Below are 20,290 nucleotides of genomic sequence, written 5' to 3'. Positions count from 1 at the left end.
CATCAATCATGTACCAATTTGAGTTCTCTTGTTGGAATTTGGAAATGCCAAACAATTATGAAGTGCTGGAAATTGATACCCAAAGTTTTGAAAAAGATACTTGGGTATGATGTGCCTATGAATTGAATGGGTAATTTATGGTAAAAAATGTTAAAATTAGTAATAGATATCTTGTAAAAAATATTTTGAATAGCTGTAGAAAAAGCTATCAATAGAAAATGACGTAAGCTGGGACCGACTACTCAGGAACGATGGAAAAAGATCGAAAAGGAAATCCATAGTGAAAAAACTGATACAGTGACTGAGACTGCAAGAATCACAGTTTGAATAAAAATGGTCAATATTCAGGCACCCAACAAGCAAAAAGCATTACCGATTACAACTGACTTAGTATGAGGGATAGAAAACTATACTGCTGGCTCTCGGGTGACTAGACACAGAAGGAGTGGTGTCAGCAGAGTAAAACACAGCCTTGTGTCCTTGTCCCACTGACTGTGCCCTTTCCTATACCTGTATCCTTTTAAACTGTTATTATGATGTGTGCTTTGCATAGTGGAAGGCCGTTACAACCTCACTTTTTTCCCAATTAAAAAATTCCAAAATGGGTTAAGCAACAACACATGGAGCACTCAAAATGCTTTGTTCTGATGATATACAGTATTACCTGCACTGTGAGAATCCGTAGTGACTCAGAGGTGAGCTCAGGACTCACATCAGCTGCTCGGTCAAGCTACATTCATCTCTTCCTAAAATAAGACGCAAAGGTTACCTGAATAGTATGTGCCATATAATCGATGATAGCCTATATGTTCTAACTTCTTGTTCTGCTTGTCTTTTCCCCCCTCTCTCCACAGACATTTATAGTCCTCAACAAAGGGAAAACACTCTTCCGCTTCAGTGCCACGCCCTCCTTGTACATCTTAAGCCCTTTTAATCTACTTAGGCGAATAGCTATTAAGATTTTGATACATTCATATCCTTTCAAGTGATTCATTTCTATGTTTTACTGTGAGTGAACATAAATGTTTCAGTGTTTTAAACATCTTGATAAGGATTCTCCCCCAAGTCGTCGGTAAACCTAATGCATCGTAAGATCTAAATGTCTCTTCTAGTTGCTCCTCCCTCTTTCTTAAGATTTACTGCATTTGTTTGATTTAAGTAGGTGGTGTATTCAAATGCATGGGGTGTAATGGGTAGCTTTGTTCAATTTTTCCTTAACTTCTGTCTTCTCACGTTATTCAGCATGATCATCATGTGTACGATTTTGACCAACTGTATATTCATGACATTTAGTGACCCCCCGGAGTGGTCCAAACAAGTAGAGTGAGTACACCGCCATACTTCTCCTCAGCAGTCATATCTTCATTTAATGTGCCTGTCGCCGTTTTACTCTCTTCTCTCTTTGTTCTCAAGGTATACCTTCACAGGTATCTATACGTTTGAGTCACTCACAAAAATTGTTGCCAGAGGATTCGCTATAGATGGGTTCACCTTTCTCAGAGACCCATGGAACTGGCTGGATTTCATGGTCATCTCAATGGCGTAAGTATTTTATACGTAAATATTAACAATAAAGAATTAAATACATTTGGATTTCAACATTTTTGTATATATGGATAGAAGAAAATTGTGAGACAGATTTATTTAGAAGTATCATTTACAAGATAACAGCAGCTAAATATCAAGACAATAACCTTCTCACTTAGCTACTTATTCACCAGTTGTTTTTGCTGACTCACTGTTGTCTTATGAGACAGTAAAACAAGTTAAATGTTTTCTGTCAGTAATTTATATTTTGGTACAGAAATGTGCAAAACACATCGCAGTATTAATTAGATTCTAACCTTACAGCTTCCATCATGTGTGGGTTTCATAATGTATGTCAATCAAACATTTAATCCTTTAACAACAAGCTGCAGGTATGGCAGTCTGTTGGACTGCTTTTCAAAATAATGAAATGTAGTGGCTGTTTCATAAATAAACATGGACAAAGACCCATTCCGAATCAAAAAGCTGCTGTGGGCAACTGTGGAGAAACAAGCAAGCATTGGTAATGATGAACACATTTTATTCAACACAAGTCCACAATGTGAGGTGTCTAAGCTTTGCTCAGCAGCACAGGGCAAACGCCATTTTGTCAGCTCTAGGCAACCGTCATAAATGTTATATGTATTACAGTTTGCTCAACCTTACAAGCTCAATGTTGTTATTAATAAAATGATCACCTCCAAATATTTTAAAGATTAGCCACCAGAGTTGCACAGTGACCCAAAACTTACTCTAAATGGGTCTTTGGGACTTACAAAACATATCATATTCATTATTTAAAGTTAGGTTCACTGGTCATCAAATTCAAAGTCAAATTTACTGTCAATCTTCTGTGTGAAATACAGACAGGGAGATCAAAATGCTGTTTCCCACAATGCAGAGGAATACAAATGTAATACAAATTAAATATCAAAAAAATATATATATTTAATCCCCCTATGATTTTTGGAGATATATAAGTTGACATAATTCAAAACCAGTTCTAAAGACAGTTGCCCACAGCCCCTTCAGTCCGTCACACCACATTGCTAATGCCTCTCTATTATGTAACAATCTATTATTTCTTTCCTCAGTTTGGGATGGCTGCTGAATAATTGTATCTGATCCACCTTGCAGGTATATAACAGAGTTTGTAAACCTAGGCAATGTGTCAGCTCTGCGTACGTTCAGGGTTCTGAGGGCTTTGAAAACAATTTCAGTTATCCCAGGTAAGACAGTCCAGGTGTTTGTGTTTGCGGGGGGGGCGAGTCACGGGGTTGATGTTAGGTGTGGTTTTGTTTCAGTCCCTCTCCTCTTCCTCCTTCGTTCTCTTCCCTCTGGTCGGACAGGCGTTCTCTCTCTCACCGTGGTGTCCCCTCCTGGTCCTCGATGGTGGTGCTGGTGTCGTGCTCTTGCGCGTACATGCGTGTGTGTGTGTGTGTTGTTATCGTGTGTGTTGTGTGTCATGGGGTTCTGTTCTGTGTGTCATCCTACCTTGTTACAGATATATAACAGAGTTTGTGGACCTTGGGAATGTCTCGGCGCTGAGAACGTTCAGGGTTCTCCGAGCATTGAAAACAATTTCTGTCATTCCAGGTGAGACTCCCATTTAAACACTAAGGCTGAGCTTACATATCTCTTACCCGTCTTTATTTATTTTACTTTGATTTGTTCTTTAAAAAAAAAGAAGAAGGATGTTTAAGAATTTCTTAATTTCTTTTGTTTTACTTGTTTTTTTAAATGAAAATCAAAAATGGTAGCAATACATTTTTGATAGGCTTAGCAGTCTACTGGCAGTCTTCTGGGCTCGCATGTCCCTTATGGACAGCTGAGCTAATGTGCAGCACATCAGGATATCCAATAGTTATATTTGTACAATTATACTCCAAGGGAAATATAAAACATTGTCAACAACCTTGTGATAGTATAGAGTAAGAGATAAAAATGTTTTTCTATAAGCAGTTGACTTTCCTAATGCTATAATGAGGTCTTATATATCAACAAAATAATGTGAAAAAAAAGTAGTTTATTTAAATCTGTGACCTCTTTGCACATCTGGTTTGTGTTCAGTTTTATTTCATACATCGACCCAAATTCTTATAAGTTATGACATTTTGTTTCTAAAGACTATTCGATTCCCTAAGACTGCCAAGCCTAATTTGATAACACATCAACGCTGCATGAAGCTTTGAGACACATGCTTTTACAAGTTTGGCTTTAAGGGGCTTTTCTTTTGGATTTTGTTATCTTTTAGTTGAACACATTATTTAATTCAGGCTCTAGAATTTGTTTTGAAGATCTTTGTCCATCCTGGGAGTGAAAGGTAAACATACATAGTAAAGAAAGTTCACAAATAAGCAAAATTCATGTGTTAGTTTCTTCCCTAGGGAACACACAGTACCTCACATTCATTTGGTTTTTATATGAAATGAATTACACTATGAAGTACTTTACCAGATATACACACATCCTAACATATACTGTACACACACACACACACACACACACACACACACACACACACACACACACACACACACACACACACACACACACACACAGTACTATACTGTACGATAAGCTCAGCCTCCAGCATATAGCGCTCAGTTGTGCTCTGGGCTAAAGCAGCCTGAGGGCTCGCCCCGCGCTGCAGGAGGGGGAAAAAGAGGTTCCTGGGATGGGAACGGTTCTTCGGTTAAGGCAAGGTCACCATCACGGTTTACAGACAGGTGATGCTGACACCGTGTCAATTCCTTCAGCCTTGGCGTTTAAATGACCTGCATGCCACCTCTCATTGCCCCCACCCCCCTGAACACCAACTCTTCCTCGCCTGTCCTTTCTTTCTCCTCTTCACTTCCTGCTTCTTGACTTAGCCTGGTTCTGTGGGCTGTTTGCAGTTTGTCGTCCTGCTGCGTTTAGTTGATTTGTTGAATGCAGTATTATACAAAACTGCAGCTCGTCAGGAATGTTTCCATCGACACAAAGACTGAAGGGAGATAGCAATCGATTTAAACAATTTCTCTTCTCCAGATGGATCCTAAATCCAGTTCTGCTGCTGCCTGTTCTTCCTCAGTGGGAAATCTTCAGACAGCTTTTCTAAAGAATCATTTTCTTACATGGGCTGTTTAATGTAAAAGTGGGAAAAAAAGTTGTGTCTTTCTGGTGGAAACACCCCGGACAGCTGCAGTATTTGTTGTGATGTTATGTGTTTTATGAAAACAACTGAATGTGATCTTTATATCTGTGGTTCAACTTGGATGCACTATCCTATTGAAATCACTGTGGTGATATAACATACCATGTCATGTCTTTGATTTTATTGAATGTTTCTAGAAGTATCTAGAAAGTGTACATTCAAAAGACAGAACTAATTTACAGTAATATGCACTATTCCTCAGGCGATAACAGGATACCAGTTCGATTTGGATAACACAGAATCTATGCACAGTATTTTTCACTCATAGGCTACTTATTTATGTTCACTTCTGTTATGGTGCGAGTTTCTTTATCTTCCAATTCTGACAGAAATGTCAGGAAGAACAACAAACAAGCATTGCTGTTAAAAACACTGGTTTTATTCTCCTATATAGAGAAATGCTCATGACACACTGAGTCCATCTCTCTGTTGAGGCTTCACAGTGTGGGTGTAGGTGCTTTTGAAATAATTCTAAAGCCTGCCAAGTTTAGATTTATGTAAGAGGCTGCCTAGCACCGGGTTAAATACAGGATTAAATATATACTTTACCTAACTTAACTTTTTTCCATGTTCGACTTGAGTCAGCTCTGAATTGCAGCTATAAAACCATACTCAGCTTGTCCACTTGTGCAGAGCCAAATATTGCAATTCTTTTTATATGTGTCTATTTGTGTGTGTGTGTGTGTGTGTGTGTGTGTGTGTGTGTGTGTGTGTGTGTGTGTGTGTGTGTGTGCGTGTGTGTGTTGTGTGTGTGTGCGTGCGTGTGTTTGCTTTTGTATTTGTGTGTTGTGGTGTGTGTGTGTGTGTGTGTGTGTGTGTGTGTGTGTGTATGTGTGTGTGTGTGTGTGTCCATTCTCCTGTTTGTGCATTTGTGCACTTTGTGTGTGTGTGCGTGTGTTTGTGTGTTTATTGTATATTAATTGACAGGCCTGAAGACCATTGTGGGTGCTCTGATCCAGTCTGTGAAGAAGCTGTCGGATGTGATGATCCTGACCGTCTTCTGTCTCAGCGTCTTTGCTCTGATTGGACTGCAGCTCTTTATGGGGAACCTGCGGCAGAAGTGTGTGATCTGGCCAATCAACATGACTGAGCGCTACCTGGCAAATGGGAGCAGGGGCTTTGACTGGGACGAGTTCATCATGAATGACAGTGAGTGATTGCCCCGATGCTTGATCAAACTAGTTGCACATGATAACATACATTGGACTAAACAGTGTGTCTGTCCTGGTCTTTTCTAACCGTATCCTCTTAACTGATCAAGAGATGTTTTTTTTTACCTTGCTGACAGAAAACAAACCAGATGTTGACTCACTACACAGACTTGTTTGGCTAATACAAGTGCCTTTCTTCTGTTTTCAGCTAATTTCTACTTCCTTCCTGATCAGCTGGATGCTCTACTATGTGGAAACAGTTCTGACTCAGGGTAAGTCAGTGCTTCACTCACTTAATTCATACTTTAATTAATGTTTGCAGCAGGACTGTCCATTTGTTCTGTTTTTGGACAAATCCTCAATGATGTAACCTACGCCCACCTCTCAATGCGGCCGGATGGATTCGTAGGCCGCATTGGTCTTTGCAAACTAACCACACACAATAAAAATCCCATTTTGGTGTTATTGATGCAAAAAGAAGCTAGTTGTAGTTATTATTTGAAGGCACTAATCCGAAACAAAATACTTTCCCAGTTCACAAACAATAATATGAGTACAATCACTCTCATACACATTTAGACAGGCGAAGGTGACATTTATCTATGATTCGTGACTTGCTTGGATCATGAAATATTAAGGTAAATCATATCACTATCATACTCCTAACAGTGTACTTGTTAAAATGCAAAGACAATCATACGACAAAAAAACAATCTTATCAGTAGGATTTTTTAGGTTCATTTTAAGTGTCCTGTTGTTTCTCAGACTGCCAGTGGTGCTGTATCGGTAATGCTAACGGTGTTGAAATTGTGTCCTTTATTAAAGCTGGAATATGGAACTGTTACACATATATGAACCTCTTTTACATTCAAAACTTTGCCAAACAAGTTCACCTAATGCTCATTAAAGGGATACTCTTTTTCTGCATGAAAACTGATCAAGCAAGTGAAGTATATCTTGTCGCGATGAAGAAGTCTACGGAGACACCAGCTTGTATATAATAAGGTTTATTACAACAGCATAGTATCATACACCAACACGGGCAATACGAGGTTCCCAGAGCCAATTGTGGAAGTCCCCCCGAACTGTCTTTGTGCATACAATTTATAGGAGAAACATGTATGTGCGCGTCCAAAGTGTGTGTGCGCTCACAGGAGGTAATCAATAACAATGTATGCCTCACTAAGTGACATGTGTCCGTTCATCTTGGCTCCCTAACGTACTTCGGAGGTTATTATATCCGACTGCCCACCATATGGCCCCTGAACGACGTCTTCTCTGCACTATTCATGACCTCAGAGAGTAACTAGCTGTGTTATGAACCGATTTAACTAACTGTATCTATGAACAGATTTAATACACCACATAAGCCCTCCAAAGAGTTTGTTTCGGTCATCAACCATTGTTGAGCTTGCCCGGAAAAACCGGGAGCAACGCTAATAGCCAAAATGGCTTAGAGTACATTCGATCGGGGCAGTGCGCAGAACGCTTCCAAAACGGCATTTTTTAACCACTAACATTGCTCGAAATAGCACCAAACCTCTGTAGTAGCATGACTAGGGTCCCTAAACATAAAACGGACCACCAACAACGTAGTTTGCAAACCTTAAGTTTATTAAAAATAAATGTTTTACAAGACTCACCAACTGCCCACCATTCCAGCTCCTCTCCAAGGAAAGTATGCACAAGTCGATTATCGAATGCACCGGAGTTCAGTTCAAGGAGGAATGTTTTGGAATGTATAATTCCAATGAAGCTGTTACATGCAACTCCTTTCATTTCCATGTAAAAACTCACTAGATATGAATTTCCATGGAATTATACATTCCAAAACATTCCTCCTTGAACTGAACTCCGGCGCATTCGATAATCGAGTTGTTGGTGCTCCGTTTTATGTGTAGGGACCCTAGTCATGCTACTGCAGAGGTTTGGTGCTATTTCGAGCAATGTTAGTGGTTAAAAAATGCCGTTTTGGAAGCGTTCTGCGCACTCCCCCGATCGAATGCACTGTAAGCCATTTTGGCTATTAGCGTTGCTCCCGGTTTTTCCGGGCATGCTCAATACTAGTTGATGAACGAAAAAAAAAACCTCTGGAGGGCTTACTTGATCAGTTTTTTTTCATGCAGAAAAAGACCCTGGAGGCCCCGGCCGTGGCGCAACTGGCTGGGGCACATGCACCGTGGGTTCGATTCCTGACCCATGGTCCTTTCTGGATCCCACCCTGACTCTCTCTCCCACTTTCCTGTCACTCTCTTATCCGATTAAAGGCAAAAAGCACCAAAAAATAACTTAAAAAAAAAGACCCTGGAGTCAATTTTTGCCTTTAAGCCTAAAGCAATAAAAGGAAGAAAAGCATTCAACAAAGGGGACAAACACCTCTGAGAGTGGGGAAATGCTCAGATGGAGGATTTGCACCCCAGGATTTATACAACTTTTTTTTTCCTTTCAGACGGTGTCCAGAAGGCTTTATGTGTATGAAAGCTGGAAGGAACCCCAACTATGGTTACACCAGCTTTGACAGCTTTGGATGGGCTTTCCTCACCCTCTTTCGCCTCATGACCCAAGACTTCTGGGAAAATCTCTACATGCTGGTAAATGAATTATTCTCTGGTCTTCTAAGTTTCAAATTGACACATATTCATTCATGGAGTACGCAAAAAGCATGACTGCATATTTTGTCACAGTGACCGATGGATGAAGTCTTTGACCGTTCCTGCACCTGTTTAAAGATCTATATACATAAGCCTAGTCAGACCCAGGGATGTTAAACAAGCCCCTTAGCAGTACTAATGATTGTGTCCTCATTTCATCATACAAATATATTTAATAAAAAGCCACCGGTGCAGCAGTTTTCCTCCATCAATTCATTTGGCCTCTGAATAAAAGGTACAACTGATCAGCAATATGCTGCTGGCTGTATACATTGGGTGACTTACAACACAAATTGTGTTTGTGTTTAATGCAGGGAGAAAATAGTGTTGTTATTTGCATTTTTTAAGAAGCAATGAACTATACTGAGTTAATTGTTTGTTGAAATGATCTTTAGAAGAGTCATGTTCTCTGCCACTGAAAGTCCACTGAACCAGTATTACAACCTGATCATCCCTGCCTTTTGTCAATCCTCTCTCTTCTGTTTGCCTTTTTTTTTGTCTGACACCTGTATGTACAAAATATACAACTTATCTCTCTGTGATGTTGCACTACCATGACACTGCACTAGCATTTCTTTCCTCCTCCTCCAGATGTGCACCAGCACAGCCGTAACAGATTTGCTTCATTTGGCAAATAGGCCAGTGTGTGTGTGTGTGTGTGTGTGTGTGTGTGTGTGTGTGTGTGTGTGTGTGTGTGTGTGTGTGTGTGTGTGTGTGTGTGTGTGTGTGTATTTAAAACTGGGAACTCCTGCACTCTAAGGCTTCTTTCTGTCTGGAGATTTTCCTGGAAAAAGCCATGAACCGGATATAGAAGCACCAGCAATGCTGACACAACACTTGTATAATGTACCAGTTCCTCTGACAACATAGAAAGTATTGCAGTACAAAACTCAAACATTCCCTTTATATTTTTATTAATAGGACCATTTTTCCAAAGATGTGTCACCCTTAATCACTCTAAATCTCAGATTTGTTCTTATTGCTTTGTATCTGTGTTTCTGTCAGACTCTGCGAGCTGCAGGAAAGACCTACATGATCTTCTTTGTGCTGGTCATCTTTGTGGGCTCCTTCTATCTGGTGAATCTCATCTTGGCTGTGGTGGCCATGGCTTATGAGGAGCAGAACCAAGCTACTATTGAGGAGGCGGAGCAGAAGGAGGCTGAATTCAAGGCCATGCTGGAACAGCTCAAGAGGCAGCAAGAGGAAACACAGGTAGGTCTCCTTCTCTCTCTCACAAACACCTACATCTTTTACCTGTTTTTATAGTTCATGGTTATCACATGTCTTTTTTTGTTCTCAGGCTGCTGCCATGGCGACATCTGCAGGCACGGTTTCAGAGGCTGCGTTAGAGGATGAAGGAGGAGGGCACTTGTCCCGCAGCTCCTCTGAGGTCTCCAAACTCAGCTCCAAGAGTGCAAAAGAGCGTCGCAATCGCAAGAAGAAATGGCGTCAGAAAGAGCAGGAGAAAGAGAAAGGAGACAGTGAGAAGGTTGTTAAATCTGAGTCAGACGATGGAAGCAAGAAAAGCACCATTCGCTTCCCTGGAAGCCGGCTCGGGAGGAAGACCTCCATTATGAACCAGGTAAAGTTAGTTAGAAGAACTGTATAGCAAATACAAGCTTCTTTTTGACTTAGCAAGTGAAGATACATCTGGTGATGCTTTTTGATTCCGTTATAAGTAATGAATGGGTCTTTCGGGTCTTTCAGCCATACATTACATGTCATTTGTTAGACGCTTGCATACATTCAATACTGTGGGCAATCCCCACAGGAGCATTTGGGGTGAAGAGTCTTGCCCAGGGACACAACAACATGCTGACTACAGTGGGACTGGAACCTGCACTCCCCCGATCCAAAGATCAGCGCAATATCCCACTGCGACACAGCCTCCCGACATACCTTCTTCTTGTGACCAATTTGAGGTAGATCAAGACTCAATTTGGGCCCAGAAGGCAACACCCTCCCCATGGCTCTACTGTCTTGACCCAAGACATCTTGAGGCTCCTCCTGCTCCTTCCGTGGTGAAGCTGATCGCTATTCACTGCCTCCCTCTCTTGATGAAGACTTGCTTTCCGGCCACTATACCTGCAGTTGCTGACCATTAACTTTCACTTTCTGAGTTCTCTGAGACTTCCTCTCAAAGGCCTCATCGAATGACTTTCCCCAAGGGATCATCTGCTCCAGCAAGATGATTTGTTTGATCAATCAAGACCATAGAAAAAAATCTGGTGTCATAATGGTCGTAATGTGCTGGGAGAACATCAGCTGCCTCTCCAGGAAGAAAGTTAAATACCCAACCCCAACTCAAAGTCTACTAACAGCTTCCAGTTGAGGCAAGGATTCCAGTGGATTCCTTCTTGGCAGATGTTGCTGTTTCTCAACTTTGATGATGGCTTTGGCAATAACCTTAGAACCCATGGTGGTCATGATGCCAGCGGTATCATGCTTCTGCCAGGGTGCAGCAGCTTCAGATGTATTCCCGGGTTCACCTTTCTATTCCCATTGGACATGCTTGTGACTTTGCTCCATGTGTGGCTGTTTCATTGATCATACATTTCCTGGACAATGAACTTGATCCATTGGAGGTCAACCTTTCATAGCCCCGCCCAGATCAGCTTTCTCTCCAGCATATTTCCATCTTGACAAAACCACATGAAGTTTCATTCAACCTGGACTTGGAGAAGCTTCCCTGTTGTTAATGCTGGAGGTTAGGGCTCTACTTTGGGTCGCCACTTTTACCAGCCTTTACTCCACATGCTGGAACACCTTCTCTGCTAGCCACTGCCTTCCAGTCAATGTACATTTTTGCCACCTTTTGGTCTTTGCACTCGCTGTACTCCTGTGGTCCTTGCCACTTTGAGAGATTTGAGTGGTATCAGCAGTTTGGATACTATGACCGTGTGCTCTGCCGGACAATTTATTGAACAGCACAATATTTAACATATTCAAGCAGCACTTTCTTTATTATGTTGAATAAAAATATGACCTTACATGTTAGTGCAAAATGAATAACATTTACGCTGATACCAGTATAACTGTGATATGCTAAGTTCGGCATATAAAATCAGTTTACCAATAAATCGGTCATGCTTCATACCCCACCTTATCAGCTTCCTGAATCTCGGGATATTTTTTGACTTGTCAGGTAGTTCATAATAGCCCTTATCGGTGGTTAGCAATGCTGAACTGATAGTTGTGTAGATGCTTTAAGCTTATAATACGAGAATGATTGGCAAACCTTATAGTAGAGGTGAAATAGGCTACTGCCCTCTATTTTTTCAGAGCAGATTGCACAAAACTACACATTGCGCCTTTAAACGAGGATAAAACTATCTATATTTATTGTCTTACAGATAATTTACATAGTCCGTTTATCTACTAGTTAGTGTCCCATAACTATAAAATGCCTGGATTCCCTGGTTGCTTAGATTGTTCTTTATTTTTAATTTAAAGATGCAGTCCTCATGTTATCACTCTGATTGGCCACGATTATGACAGTGGTTGCATACAAAAAGCTCCTGTGATACCCTTGTTATCCATATGTGACACTGTAGCCAATAATCTGTTTGTGGTGCCTTAATCTTTCATTTTATTTATTTCTCTTTGTTCTATGGTTTATTCTGTGCCTCACTTGCCCTCTTCACCTTGTCTGCCTGGTTAGTTCACACATTGACCAACTCCTCCTGTTAACTTCCCTTCTCCCCCTCTCTGCATCTGTTTCTCCCTCTTCAGTCACTACTGAGCATCCCAGGCTCTCCCTTCATGTCACGCCATAACAGCCGCAGCAGCATCTTCAGCTTCAAAGGCCGTTCCAAGGACATGGGCTCAGAGAACGAGTTTGCAGACGACGAGCACAGTACAGTAGAGGAGAGTGAAGACCGCCGAGGCTCCCTGTTCATCCCTTACCGCCGCAACAGCTACAGTGGCTACAGCCAAGGCTCCTCCCGCATCCACCCGCTGGCACCCCATTCTGGAGGGAAGAGGAACAGCACAGTGGACTGCAATGGCGTGGTGTCTCTCATCGGCCCTGGGCCCGGCAGACGGCTTCTGCCTGAGGTGAAAATAGATAAGGCAGCCACTGATGACAGTGTAAGGACGTCCATGGGACACCTATACAGTTTAGGCATGATGGTGGTGGCCCCGGTCTCTGCAGCTTCACAACCTCTCCCCCTTGGCTCTTGATCCTCTTTTCCCTAAATTCTGTATCCACATATCCATTTTTACTCCCTTGAATATTTAAATTCATTATTATTTCATCTTTAATGCTAATTCCCTTTTTTCTACTTCTACCTTATTTAACAGCTCTTAAAGGCACTAACCAACAGAATCTACAAACTGCCTTACCAGCATCAAGATGAGCCCTTCATTGATAAATATCTAACAATAATACACTTTAATATCAGTAATCTTTAGTTCTCCTAACTTTTCTGTCTGCAAGCTTATGTATACAGTCATTTACATTCATAAAAAAAACAATCTAAAACATCTTACAAGAAAAAACACTGCCTGCTTCTACTTCTTTCTTTCGACGGGGCTTTACACATCCAGGCCTACAATGTTTTTTCTCGCTGCTTTTAAATACCCATCTATTTCTTTTTGTCTTTTTCTTTCACATTTATCTTCTGCTGCCGAACCACAATGTTGCAAGAAAAAATCTGAAACTATAAAATGATTTCTCTTCATGCAAGCTAGCATGACAGAACCCTCTTTTAAATTCAACCAATCTACCTGCTTTTACCGTTTTACCTTTCTTAAAATTTAGCATGATGTAGCATCAAATGACGTCTTGAATACCCCTCTTTTCTTCACCAGCATGTCATTGCATGCAGTCTAATGTATTTAATTAGGGGTCATAGATATGTTTTGAACAGTAAACAATCAAAGGTTTAGAAACTGTACCGTAAATTCTCAAATAAAAGCCAGTCATTTTTAATAATGGTCACTTACTAAACTGCAATAAATAGGAAAACAGGAAAACAACATATAAAGTCCATTCTTAAATAATGGTATGTAATAGTAAGTCCTAATTCTCTCCTCAGTTGAAGTGGATCAGGGCAACTATTTGAGAATTGACAGTATGAATTTGAAAGTAAAAACAATCTGGTAATTTTAAGGATTCATACATTGTAAAAAATATTTTAAAAGCTGCATCCATCACATTAGGTTTTTCACATATGGCATCATTCATCGTTTAGCTAACTTAAGAGCATGAGTTTTAATATGTGATTTGTGTACTAGCTCTGACTGACATTGTGTCTTTCTGAGTACAGACGACTGATGTGGAGATTAAGAAGAAGCACTCTGGCTCTCTCATGGTTTCTGTGGATCAGCTCAACTCCTCCTTCAAAGGAAAGGACCGTGCCAACAGCCAGATGAGCGTCGTCACCAACACACTCCTAGAGGGTACAGACAGCACAGACTTTGTACCACAATATAATCTACAATCAAAAATGTGCAAGCTCTGGGAGTTGCCTTTGACTTTACCATGACTATATGATCACAATTTGAGCTGTGGACTAGATGTTGCTCTAGAAACTGTTTGCAATTACACTTCAAATATATACCTGATTCAGACAAGATACATCCAGATACCAAATGTTTTATTATCATACACAAAGAGGTTTTATTACAAATAAAATATTTAGCTTGTGTTACATCAGGGACTCACTCCTAACTGTTTTGTTTTTCTCACTGTTTTTGGATTTCTTTCTTCTTGCAGAGCTGGAAGAGTCTCAGAGGAAATGTCCTCCCTGTTGGTACAAGTTTGCCAACGTCTTCCTGATCTGGGAGTGCTTTCCTATGTGGCTGAAGATCAAACACATAGTCTACTTGATTGTCATGGACCCATTTGTTGACCTGGCCATCACCATCTGTATTGTTCTCAACACCCTTTTCATGGCCATGGAGCACTACCCCATGACTGAACAATTTGAGGGTGTCCTGTCTGTTGGTAACCTGGTGAGAAACTGCGATTCTTTTTCTTTGTAGCTTTTTAGTAGTATTTGTAGTAAAATAAGTACTAGTTATAGTATAAGAAGTTTTGGAATAAGCAGTAAATGTAATTTATTTGGGTCCTTATTGACAATAGACCACCATTTCACTACTAGGTTTACAGTACAAATTAGAAACATTCTCAAAATGTTTCACATCAAATATTAATCATCTGTTTCTAACTCATTTTCTAAGTGAAATAAACGCTCTTAATTTATTGTACATCCTTTCCACAAGTTCACCCCCTTAAAAGGTGTAACCATTTTAATGTCCCTCAATTCATGTTGAATATTACACAATATAACACATTTAAGAAGCATCTTATTTTGAGCTTTGACGATTATCTGTACAGTTTTGTTTGAAGGTATGAAAATTGGATTGTTTTTTTGTGTTGGTTTTGTAATGCTTTCCCCTTACATCTACACATTCCTGCATGATTCTCATTATCTCTCTCCGGAGCTACAGCAGCACTGCAGGTTTGCCCCACCTACCTGCCCTAACCTCAAAGCGATACATCGATGCATCATTTTGTATATGTGCACTTAAGAATACACACACGGATAGTGTATATAGGACCGTGATGGGGTCTCATTAAAGATTTAGTACCTTTTTAATGCAGCCAGCCAGCCTGCTCCCCAAACTCTCATCACCCCCACTCAGGTCACTCTCCTACTTCCGTTGAATCCTGCTTACTCAACTCTCTCTCTCTCACTCTCTCTCTCTCTCTCTCTCTCTCTCTCTCTCTCTCTCTCTCTCTCCCTCCCTCTCTCTCTTACACACTGAAACTCGCAGTCATAGTGTAAGGCATATTAACCAAGTGTGCAGCAGACATTTTGATTTGTCAGCGCTCTGCCCTTGATGTCAGGTATCACCCTTGCACAGCTGTCTGAGGGCAGCAGTATTGGCACAGTGCCAGTACAGAAGACAGGAAATGAGGTCATAGGGATTGGCATGCTGTCAGGAGTGTAACAGGAACTTAAGTCAGGGGAATCAGCTTGATGCATGGTGCAGTATGAATCATTGGGTGTTTTCTGCAGCACTGATGGGGCACTGATAAGCTTTTTCCGGGGACGATATAGGATTGGCTAAAATACTACAGCACCATACAGATTCTACTACAACACGTGCCACTCCTCTATGACCTTGCCCTGTCAGAGAAGTCCTCACTCAAAGCAAATCCCAATCCATTATTAATCAGCACTACATCAAATAAATGCACTGTAAGCAAGTCAGGTTTTTTCCGTTCTTCACTGATTTTCACCTCTAGAATGAAGAAAAGATTTTAAAAATCTTGCTGTTTTTTTTGTTTTCCTTTTGTGATATAATGGAATTATTATTAAAACAAATAAAAATGTCCCCAAAGCGGGGTAGCTTCAAGATAAGCGTCATGTAGCACTAGTAGGTGTAGCTAAAAACATCCAACATAAAGCAATCATTAATCCTACTGGTATCTCATTGGTTAACACTTGAGATTCACCTCTCTCTGTGTTTTCCCTCATTATTTTGTTCCACCACAAAAAACATTTCATGAAACTCAATCCCAAATGTATCTGTGTAGTCCTCATGTTATGTTCATACAAGAAAATAATATAAACCTTATCTAATATCCTGTTTCGGTCTACAGGTTTTCACAGGCATCTTTGCTGGAGAGATGTTTGCCAAGCTGGTTGCCATGGATCCCTATTACTACTTCCAAGAAGGCTGGAACTGCTTTGATGGCTTCATCGTGACTCTGAGTTTAGTTGAGCTGGGACTGGCTGATGTGGAGGGTCTGTCAGTGCTCAGGTCATTCCGATTGGTAAGCGGAAGGGAGTAGGATCACCATCTGATTATCTTTTGAGGCCCTCATGGAAACGCTGAAAATGTTTATCATAAAAATATAAATACTTTTAACTGTAATACTTAGCATAATGCTGATTTGTCTTTATTATCATCAAATAGTGTTGTTCTTTAAAGCTCCAAATTAAAACGTTATTATTATGCGTTATACTCTGCTTTTAGCAATGCATAATTGAAATTATTTCACCTTATTTGCCAATGTGCCAATGCCCATGTATGGCTGATGCATCCTTATTTCTAATGCAGTATACTGAAGACATGGCATCATACAAAGTGTTTCTTTTGCTTCTATGACAGTAAACCATTATAACAATGTGTAAAACTCTTAACGTATGGTCAGTACATTTGCCTTGCGTGACCTTTTTAAATAATGTCAAAACAAGACTCAACTTAAATCCAACCTGTTTTTGATCATTGTCTTAATATGTGTAACTATTTTACTATCCCATGTCCTATCTCTCTTGTAGTTGAGAGTATTCAAACTGGCCAAATCGTGGCCCACCCTCAACATGCTGATCAAGATCATTGGCAACTCAGTAGGAGCTCTGGGTAATCTGACCCTGGTGCTGGCCATCATCGTCTTCATCTTTGCCGTGGTGGGCATGCAGCTGTTTGGCAAAAGCTACAAGGATTGTGTGTGTAAGATCGCCGTGACCTGTGAACTGCCTCGCTGGCACATGCACGACTTCTTCCACTCCTTCCTCATTGTGTTCAGAGTGTTGTGTGGCGAGTGGATTGAGACCATGTGGGACTGTATGGAGGTGGCAGGACAGACCATGTGCCTCACCGTCTTCATGATGGTCATGGTCATCGGAAACCTGGTGGTAAGAAAAGACAATAGCATCATAGTGTAGATGCTAGTGATAGTAGCTTGCTGTAGTTTCCCAGTTGTGAACCATGTACTATGAGTGCATGGGTTCCAGTTTTTGTGGTATCTGTTTCTGAGGTGCTGAACCTGTTCCTGGCCTTGCTGCTGAGCTCGTTCAGTGCTGACAACCTCGCTGCAACAGATGACGACGGGGAGCCCAACAACCTCCAGCTCGCTGTGGCCCGCATTAAGATAGGGATTGCCTGGTTCAAGGTTCACATGCGAATATTGGTGGCATCAGTGCTCAAAAAGGTACCATATGATTAATCATCTTAATGCATGAGCAATAAGTTTAGTTTTATCTGTCTTTATATGAATGTGTTTTACAGTTTTAGTTCTATGATGTAATTCTTGTGTTTAATTAACCTTTTATATTTGTTCTACTCTCCCACTCTGCAGCCTGAAGAAGATGAACAGAAGCCTCTGGATGAAATGTATGAGAAGAAACTCAACTGCATTGCAAACCACACCGTGGACATCAACCGTGAACTGGACTATGCTAAAAATGGCAATGGCACCACCAGTGGCATTGGGAGCAGTGTGGGAAAGTATATGATTGATGAAGACTACATGTCCTTTATCCACAACCCCAACCTCACCGTCTGTGTTCCTATTGCTGTTGGCGAGTCAGACTTTGAAAACCTCAACACGGAAGACTTTAGCAGTGAATCGGATGTGGAGAACAGTAAAGATGTGAGTAGAAAAGGACAGGTGTGAGAATGAAGGAAGGATGTGAGCAGAGAGATGCCAGTGTTAATGTCCTTGCTTTAAAGTTTGATGATAGTTTGGTCAGTAGTTCCTTAATGGAGATTATGCTTTTTGGTTTTACTTTGGATTACATTTTGGGCCAATTCAGAGATCAACCTGTCATAAAACATTCACAAAGCTTCTACATTTTTTTAAATCAAAAATGTGATTTCATGTAACATTGCTTGCTGTAATAAGTCATGTGTGTAAATGTGTTTTTGTTTGGGTTCTTGCCAATTAAGCATCTGCCAAGAGCTGCCACACTGAAGACATTTAGTTCACTTGACATTTCAGAACATCCATTTAGACATGAGAGCTGTAACACTGAGCCTAAATGCTGACCATGCAGACAGACAGACAAGAAGGAAATCCTGACAAGACGACAGTCAGAGAAAGACCCTGTCTAGTCTACTATATAACATGAATGTTTGAGAAGGGAAACCAGACGTTAAGCTTGTGGAGAAGCCTGATGTCTTGGTCACCTTGACCTGGTTTGTAGTAGGAGGAGAGGAGATAATGCAGCAGCATACCGTACATGCACCAGGTTCATATTCCACTGGGCTCCCTCAACCAACCACACAACAATCTTTGCCGCACCATAGCCAGCCACGAGCTACACTGCAGGGAGTAGACACAGACAGAGCTGCTAACAGCCAATCAGGAGAGCAGGGATCCATCTGGCTGTTAGGTAAAGAGGAATACAAAAGAGAGGGAGCAGAAAAGAGTGTGAATGCGGACCTTTGCTGACTACTTAAGATTATAAAGTGCAGTATCATTCTCTTGAGAATTGAGAGTTTGCATGTTTGTGTATTTTTTTTGCAATAAGGCTGCTGGTATACTGGTGTGACTAGTTTGCCCTGACTCACCTTGACCTATTGTTATAGAATGACATGATTTATTGGTTCAGGTGTTCTTCATCAAGCTATGGTTGCAACGGCTTAGAATGAGAATTTTGCACTTCTGTCCTCTTTACCATACAGTACAACTCCTGCTTTCATATTCAGAGCATTTCAAGCATATTATTAATAAGCTTAGGCCTCCAAGAATACACTGGTTATAAATTGTGTGAAATCATTTTAGTTTTCATCACAAATAATACCACTGTGTATCATCTGACTCTTTTGTTTGAAACACATTTGTTTTAATTATTCCAGCTCAATGAAATGATTCCTTTATCACTGAAGAGTCTCTTTGTAGGCATGTATTACAATGACCATCATTACCAGCACAATCAATCACTGGTCAAGTTTAACTGCTTCCCTTTTGAATCTATTAATAACCCTGCAGAATAGGCGTGGCCGAGGGAGAACTAGCTTCACTACATGGCTACAACATGTTTACCTCTAGTAATAAATCATGTCCTGCATATATAAACTCAAAGGGGCATTAATGTAATGGCTGTCCTGGCACTGTGCCGTGTCCACACACTTTCAGTATCTCACTGCTGAGCCTGTAAGGTCCAGAAAGAAAATCACAGGCTGAACTGATTTCTCTGCTCCTCTGTTTGTCCCAGCTGGATGACACCAGTTCGTCTGAGGGCAGCACAATAGACATCAAGCCTGATGTGGAGGAGGTTGCAGTGGTGGAGGTTGTCGAGGAGTATGTTGATCCAGAAGCTTGCTGGACAGAAGGTAGATTCTGTGTATTATCTGACTTTGTAGTAAATGATCATGTGTTCTTGGTAGTTTTATGCATCCTTTCTGTGTTTATCAGCAGTTTTGTTTTTGTTTGTATCACAGAGTGTATTGCCAAATACAAGTGCTGTGATGTTCCTATCACTCACGGCTGGGGAAAACACTGGTGGTTCCTGAGGAAGACCTGCTACCTCATTGTAGAACACAACTGGTTTGAAACCCTCATCATCTTCATGATCCTGCTCAGCAGTGGAGCACTGGTAGGAGCGCACACACACACACACACACACACACACACACACACACACACACACACACACACACACACACACACACACACACACACACACACACACACACACACACACACACACACACACACACACACACAAACTCAATGTAATGGTGGTTTTGTTATGTTGTCTGTGGCCCTGTTGAATTTTGGTGCTATTAACTGACTGGTATTTCTTTTATTTTGGGCAGGCTATTAACTGCATTAGTTTAAAGGTCCAGTGTGTATGATCTAGTGCCATAGTGCAGATTGCAATCAGCTAAATAGCCCTCTGCTCTCCCAAATCAAAGAATTTCAATTTAAAATAGTAGAAGCACTGTAGAGATTTGAAAAAATCCTTCCTGTACTACTGAGGAGAAATGGCTAAGACTGTTATTTATCTATCACTATGCAA

The 20,290-nt window shown here is 40.9% G+C and overlaps 1 protein-coding gene across 1 annotated transcript in view; it reads left to right on the top strand.

Moving 5' to 3' along the window:
- The window catches only part of scn8ab (sodium channel, voltage gated, type VIII, alpha subunit b), a 47,922-nt gene that overhangs the window by 13,151 nt on the left and 14,481 nt on the right, over nt 1-20,290 (top strand). Inside the window, exons 3-20 of the mRNA XM_063910512.1 lie at nt 855-973; nt 1,234-1,323; nt 1,414-1,542; nt 3,032-3,123; nt 5,651-5,872; nt 6,083-6,146; nt 8,324-8,465; nt 9,531-9,737; nt 9,826-10,107; nt 12,258-12,581; nt 13,796-13,928; nt 14,245-14,483; nt 16,141-16,314; nt 16,823-17,179; nt 17,302-17,475; nt 17,623-17,916; nt 19,484-19,601; nt 19,710-19,864. Coding sequence (XP_063766582.1) covers nt 855-973; nt 1,234-1,323; nt 1,414-1,542; nt 3,032-3,123; nt 5,651-5,872; nt 6,083-6,146; nt 8,324-8,465; nt 9,531-9,737; nt 9,826-10,107; nt 12,258-12,581; nt 13,796-13,928; nt 14,245-14,483; nt 16,141-16,314; nt 16,823-17,179; nt 17,302-17,475; nt 17,623-17,916; nt 19,484-19,601; nt 19,710-19,864 — 3,315 coding nt within the window. The remainder of the gene's footprint in view (nt 1-854; nt 974-1,233; nt 1,324-1,413; nt 1,543-3,031; nt 3,124-5,650; nt 5,873-6,082; nt 6,147-8,323; nt 8,466-9,530; nt 9,738-9,825; nt 10,108-12,257; nt 12,582-13,795; nt 13,929-14,244; nt 14,484-16,140; nt 16,315-16,822; nt 17,180-17,301; nt 17,476-17,622; nt 17,917-19,483; nt 19,602-19,709; nt 19,865-20,290) is intronic.

Source organism: Eleginops maclovinus, chromosome 20, assembly GCF_036324505.1.
Source record: "Eleginops maclovinus isolate JMC-PN-2008 ecotype Puerto Natales chromosome 20, JC_Emac_rtc_rv5, whole genome shotgun sequence".
In the NCBI taxonomy this organism is placed as follows: domain Eukaryota; kingdom Metazoa; phylum Chordata; class Actinopteri; order Perciformes; family Eleginopidae; genus Eleginops; species Eleginops maclovinus.
The sequence above is the reverse complement of the archived record's forward strand: the minus strand, read 5'-3'. Positions and strand labels throughout refer to the sequence as shown.